Below are 6,968 nucleotides of genomic sequence, written 5' to 3' on the forward strand. Positions count from 1 at the left end.
TGGTTGGATTGATGGATGGATGATGGACAGATGGTTGGTTAGATGGATGAATAGATGGCTGCTTGGACAAATGGATGGCTAAATGTTTGGTTGGATGGATGGATGGATGGATGGATGGATGGATGGATGGATGGATGAATGGATGGATGATTAAATGGATAAATTAATGAATAAATGGATATACACACAGTCCAGCTTTCATACACACACATGCAGACATACCCAGGAACAAAATCACATATGAACATATACAAACACCCCCAAACACACTTTATCATCCTCAGATCCTGTTGGTCCCGCATCCATCTCCCTACCATGCTCCCCTTCAAAAGACCCTCAGGTCTCTCTCCCCTATCCCCAGGCACCGCGGCCGGTCCCCTGAGGAAGGGCAGAAGTCCCGCCGAAGGCACTCCCGCCGCTGCTCCAAGACCCTCTGCAAGGACAGCCCTGAGGCCCAGTCCAGTCGCCCGCCCAATCAACCCCTCCAGATGCTTGGCTACCTGTCAGCCAGGGGTGTAGTAAGTATTCTTCACAGCCTCCTCTGCCAGCCTTGGCCACGACACTTGGGGGAGATGGAGGCACAAGTTCAGGGCAGTGTATGATACATTTTAATTCAATTTCTGACAAAATATCCCACTGGCTACAGACCTCATTAATGATGAACCAAATGATAATTCACCAGACTTTGGCAACACTGGCTTGAGGATTGGGGGGGGAAGGGGGAGAAAAACTGAATGCCCAGTCTTTTATCAGGAGAATGCTGACAAATAAATACTTGTCTCCAGAGTGATATCTGCAGGAAGACATGTTTAAGATACCATAGGAGGATTTTCTGTTTGTTTGTTTGTTTGTTTGTTTTTGGGAGAGAAAGGAAAAGAAGGGCTCTTTGACATAACAGAGGCACTCCAGCTTTTACATGAAGTCTGCATCTTTTATGCCAGCTGGATAGCAACATTGGTTGGCAGCTGGGATTTCATTTCACCTATAAACATGACCTTGAATTTATATGACAGTTTTCTTCCAAGGAGGTCATAGCTCTTGAACTGCATCCTCTCATGTAGCCACACAAGGTCTTGGGAGTTGAGGTCACAGCTGTTCTCACTAGTCCCTTCTACAGATGGGAAAGAAGAATCAAGGCTCAGAGAGGTTAAGGGCTAGGGTAAAGCCCCAGAGCAAGGCAAGAGTTAATCCAATTTAGCAACAGAGCATTGAATAGAATTAAGTGGTGCTGCCCCAAGTCAACAAGGACAAGCTGGAATTTTGACTTCAGATAGTTTGACACCATGAGCAAGAGACTTAGAAATGGATCTGAATTCAGTCCTAGTGTGGCCACTTCCTAGCTGTGTGGCTTTGGGCAAATTACTTAATCTCCATTTTCTCATTGGTAAACTTGAAGTAAATACCACTTCCGTATGGGATTGTTGGGAATATCCAATAAGATAAAGTACACGAAGGCCTTTTGTAGACTCTAAAAAGACAGACAGATTAACAGGAAGAGAGCCAACATTGATAGAGTCTACAATTGCAGCAGACAGCTGTGAAAGGGACTGTCTTCTCTAGCTACATGTGAACTTGAGAATTTCAGGTAGATGCTCCCTAAGGAAGGATGAGGTGGAAGCAAGGAAAACTTCAGGGGTCCTTGTGGGGATGTCAAGAAAGGGAAAGCAATGACAACAGTTGAGCCTGGTTGACACAATAATTATCTGCAGTGCATTCCAGGAAACTTCTTTACCAGTCAAGGCACCTAGCATCACTAAGGTCTAGTTTTACCCAAATCCTCTGCCTACCTGGAACCATCTGCAACTGTCCCCAGACCCCTTCTTGGTAGAGATGTCTGTGGTTACTGAGTCCTTGCAGATGGCAAATGCCCACCTGTGTACTCTCTCTCACACAAATATCCTAAAAAGGGGTCTTTCCAGCATGACAGAAAGTCTAGAGGCTTGGATTTGAGTCTTGTTTTGGCTGGACTTGTCATTTTACCCCTCTCAACCTCAGCTTTCTCACCTGAGAAATGGGCACGATTTTCCCACTTGTCCCCCAGGCGGATTGTGGCAAAGGTAAAGATAAATTTGAAATATGAGCATGAAGAGGTAAAGGAATGTTTTTAAGTTAGCAAAAGATGCCTAATCTCCCTGATCATGGTATTCATGGTGGTCCATCTGGAGGTCCCAATTGACCCTAGCTAAAAAGTGCCATTGGGAAGCAACTGGCTTATACTTTCTTACAGGTCTGGGATGGTTTTCCAACAAGACATGTCTGTCAATATGTTACAAAAAGCTAGATCTGTCCACCTACACAAGCTGGGGAGGTTACCAGATTGGCTATTGGTAGTTTGCTTTCCTAAAACACATGGGTTCTTGATGGCTTTGAGGTACAATGCCTCACTGTTCTTCATGAGCCTGGCCCTGTCAGAAGAGCTAAAAGCCAGGGTTCACCTGTACCTATAAGAGAGGCCTTAAGAGCTCAGCCAGTGTAATGCTCTGATTACTAAGAAAGGAAACTGAGATTCACAGAAGGGAAATGATTTACATGGGCTATGGCAAGGCAGAGTTGTTTAAAAACATGAGATTATGAATTTGTGGTCACATCATATCCCTGAGATAGGAGTAATTACTTAAATATTTCTGAGCTGTAGTTTCCTCATCTGTACAAAATAATAATAGTAATACTAGAGATAATAACAGTCTCTTCTTCAAAAGGCAGCTGTTGAGCCCAGTACTTGACACAGGTGCAAAACTTGACAAAAAATATGATGACAACATTCCAGATCCTGGCTGCACTTACCAGCTGTGGCTCCTTGAGCAAGTTTCTGTGTCTCAGTTTCCTCAAAAACTGCAAAACAAGGATAGCAATAAGACCTACCTCATAAGAATGTTATGAGAATTCAATGACACAATGTAAGTAAAAGTTTTAGAGTATAACAGGCAAGAAGTAAATGCTGCATAATGCTTACTGCTTGTGATAGTAACAGCAGTAGAAGTAATAGTGGAAATAGCAGTGGTGATAGTAGTGGTGGCAATAGTAGTGGTGATAGTAGTAGCCACAATAGTAGTAGCAGTGGTAATAGTAGTGGTAGTAGTAGTAGTAATAGTAGTATAGTTCCAGGCACAGGCTAGGCTGCGACTTGAGCCAGGGCCCCTGCTTCCCAGACCAATTTCTTTCCATTCTAAATGGTAGCTGTAGCCCAAATGGCTACCCTGCCCCACTCAAGGTTGCCTGGCTCCCGGAAGAATCACATGGCCCCAGATCTGGTTCTTTAAGTGCTCCTCATGCATGGCCCTTTCTCATCTTCTCCATTACAAAAGCAGAGATGGAAGAAATTTCCAGATTGGATCAAAGATTTTCCAAGGGTCCTGGCCCCAAGTTTTTCTCTCTTTTAAAGCTAACAGTACGTTTTCATTGAATCACCTGTCTGATCATTCATTTAAGTCTACAAACACCTATGGAGCATCTACAAAGGGTCAGGCTCTGACTTATCTCAGGATCCAATTACTAAGAAAGAAATAGCCTGTGCCTTCCAATGAAGGGAGACAGACAAGTTAAAAACAGTTAAAGGCAATGCACAACAATTGATGCTCAGATGCTTAATTGGGGTACAAGGTTAGCAGACAGGGGAGGGGACTGGGATTAGGGTTAGGGTTGGGGAGAGAAGGTAACAATTACCTGAAAAGCTAAGGGTGAGCCAATGAAGGGGAAAATAAAGATTAGAGTTGAGTGTTGAGATAAAATTCCAGGGCAAGATATGGGCTCTGGAGGTAAAGAGGAGCCCAAGCATGAAGGATTGTCTATGCCATATTTGATTACAGGTATTTCATATGCACAGCTCTTTTAAAAAATCAAGGACAGTTGCATAATATCAAGGGACTTATTTACATATATGAATATGAAAATTTTGGGGTTGGTTCTTAATAGAAATCTTAGTTGGTGAGCTAAAGGTGACCTGAGGCTCTCTTGCTTGGTCAGCACCCAAATCCAAATAGAGAATCCCAAGACAGTTTAGAGACCCTTCACAGCCTCACACATGGTCCTTATCTTCACTCCACCATCTCTGTTCAAGACACTGGGGAGGCAGATAGATTGTAAAAAAGAAAAAAAAAGTACTACTCTTCCTGAACTCCAGGGGCTCACAGTCTAGTAGTCAGAAGAATGCTGCAATATAGTGTGATTGTTTTGTAATTAGGGCTGGGATTGAGTCAGGAGTACCAGTACCTTCTCCAGTTGTTAAAATATTCAAATATTTTCATGCCAGTTGGTAAATAGGCCCTGTCACTACCTCACCCAACCCCAGTCAACCCAGCCATCCCTCCTCTTCCTTGGCACCTTCTGGATCTTCTCAGAATCCTGAAACTGAAAAGTGACACCTACTTCCCTTCAGCATCAAAGCTAGCTTCCTTTGTGGTGGGGCAGTACCCACAACCAACTAGTTATTGAATATTGTGAATGTCACTCCTGGCAGTGATGAAAGCAACTACAGTGTGTCATGGAAGCACAGAGTAAGGGCCAGACAATGTTGTCTTGATGTCTGAGAAGACTTTACCAATAAAGGATTATTTGAACTGGGCTTTGAAGGATGCATAGGAGTTCATTGGGTTGCAATGGCTGATGGACAGAGGGAGAGGAAAACACCACTATGTGTCAGGCACTGTCACATACTTTACATAATTTTTGCCTCATTTGATACCTAAAACAGTTATTTGAAGTAGGTGCAATTATTATCACCATTTTGAAGATGGGAAAATAGGCCCTGTGAGGTGTTGGTACCTAGGAATGTAACCAAATTGGGAGAAAGGGTAACTGTTATGAGTTGTGGTTTGTGCCTTGAAAGCTTACCCTGATAGCTGGCATGGAGGGTGGACTGGATGATGGGAGGGTGGATTGGATGATGGAGAGACTCATGGCTCCAAGGATTAGCCAAGCCCTTTCCCTGTGGTATGGGGCTGTCTATCAAGTCTATCATAACCAGAGAGGGAATCTAGAAGGAGGCTGATCAAGACTGGAGCTGGGCCAAAGACAATGGCAGGTTTCTTGTTTCCTCCTCTTGCTTTCAGCCTGGGCCAATAGTTGCTAACGCCTGTCAACAAAAACCTGTACAGATGTCGAAACCAAAAATAATAAGAATAAAAGCAGAACTCGTAGTCCATAAAAGAGGATCTCATGAAATGTGTAAACTGGAAGAGGCAATGTGATTAAGACATGAGCTTTGGAGTAGATCTGGGCACCCTGGAGTTCTTGATCTCTCCCTGTGAGACCCTGGGTGACAGCAATAACTAATGCCTACTGAGCACCTACTATGCACCAGGTGCTAGGCCGATTGGTTTACATGTATCATCATCATTGCATTTATTTTTACAATAGCTTTTCAATGGAGCTTCCCCGAATATCTCCACTTTATGATAAGGAAACCCCAGCCCAAAAAAATTAAGTAAAAGGCAGCTATTCAACAGAGAAGCTAGGGTTTGAATCCAGGGTCCATGCTGACCTCAGAGTCCACGTGTTTAATTACATGACCTCCTGTGTGCCATTTCATGTCTTTGGGCCTCAGTATCCTTATCCGTGCCTTGGGCTAATAATAATCATACCTACTTATAGGATTGTTATGAGGATGGAGTAAGATAAGGTATCCATTCATTTCAAAAATAAACATGAAGCATCTACTCTCCTGCCCTCATGTGGCTTATGCTCTATGTGAAAAAATTTATCCCAATCCCAATGCTTGGGACATAACCCTTAATGTATGCTAGTTGCCATAATATTTTTTGTCATTATAGCAGCTTTACTAAACTTATCCCAAATAAACCCAGATATGATGTTCTCAGAGTATCTCTAGCTTCAAAAAGCTGAATCCATCCAAGATCTCAGGTGAACTTCACACCAACCCCAGGAGAAAGGCAAGATGGGAATATGCTTCTCACTTTGTAGACCAGGAAAACGGGGCTGAGGGAGAATCTGGATGGCCCAGGCCTTCTGACCCCTGGTCCAGGTGCTTGCATGTTCTGCAAAGCCTTTGAGCTCTTGCCCAGCTGGGAGACTCAACATCCAACGTTTAATACCATCATCATAGTTGAGAGAAGAGAGGAACCAAAGTACAGAACGTGGATGAGATGAGATTTGGGGATTTTCTGGGCCATTGGTTTTTTGTTTGTTTTTTGTTTTTTTTTTTGTTTTTTGTTTTGCTTTGTTTTGTTTTGTTTAATGGGAGGTAACATAGCTTTGTCAACTTTTACTTTTGCTAAGGAAGGACAGAAAAAAGAAAACCACCATTTTCTATCACTGAAGGCAGATTTTACCACTAGAACAAGTAGGAAAGCCATGACCTTGGAAGAAAAAAATGAGTCTTTAAATCGAAAGTATTTAGCAGGATGAAAAACTAATTACATTGAACTTACTTTTTTTGTTTCAATTTGGGCTGGTGAAAATGTGTCTAACTGGGTCCAGGTGGGGATTTCTGAGAACAGGTGGGCAGGGGGTCCTCAGGAGAGGCGTCGAAGAAAGGGTGAGCCTGAAGCTGTCATTCCCTCTGGCTCCTGCTTAAGGAAAAGAATAAAGAGGCCAGACCAACTCTGCCTACCAAAGGTTCAATGCAGTGTACGGCCCCATGGCATAGCCCCAGCCCTAAAGGACTTTGTCATCTTCCCACAATGCCCGTCACGTCAAAAAGGACTTTGTCATCTTCCCACAATGCCCGTCACATCTCCTTTCTCTTTCTCCATCTCCTCCTCCTCCCAAATGAACTCCCACCAGGTCAATGAATCTATTCTTTTGCTGTCTTCCTAATTAGTGCACTAAGGAAGATGTACAACAGAAAGGAAAATAAACTTAATGTCTCTGTGAAACAAAAGCTTTTTTTTTTTTTTTTTTTTTTTTTTTTTTTTTTTTTTTTTTTTTTTTAGACATAGCCAGAACCCTCTCGCTAAAAGCTCTGCCATACAGCTCCATACTCACATGAGAATTTCCAGTCCCCCATATGG

The 6,968-nt window shown here is 43.0% G+C and overlaps 1 protein-coding gene across 1 annotated transcript in view; it reads left to right on the top strand.

Annotated features, from left to right (window-relative positions):
- SRRM4 (serine/arginine repetitive matrix 4) overlaps positions 1-6,968 on the top strand; it is a 177,660-nt gene that overhangs the window by 152,260 nt on the left and 18,432 nt on the right. The window contains exon 8 of the mRNA XM_011928718.1: positions 362-518. Within this exon, the coding sequence (XP_011784108.1) occupies positions 362-518 (157 nt within the window). The remainder of the gene's footprint in view (positions 1-361; positions 519-6,968) is intronic.

The sequence above is a fragment of the Colobus angolensis genome, unplaced genomic scaffold (assembly GCF_000951035.1).
Source record: "Colobus angolensis palliatus isolate OR3802 unplaced genomic scaffold, Cang.pa_1.0 Scaffold79, whole genome shotgun sequence".
NCBI lineage: Eukaryota > Metazoa > Chordata > Mammalia > Primates > Cercopithecidae > Colobus > Colobus angolensis.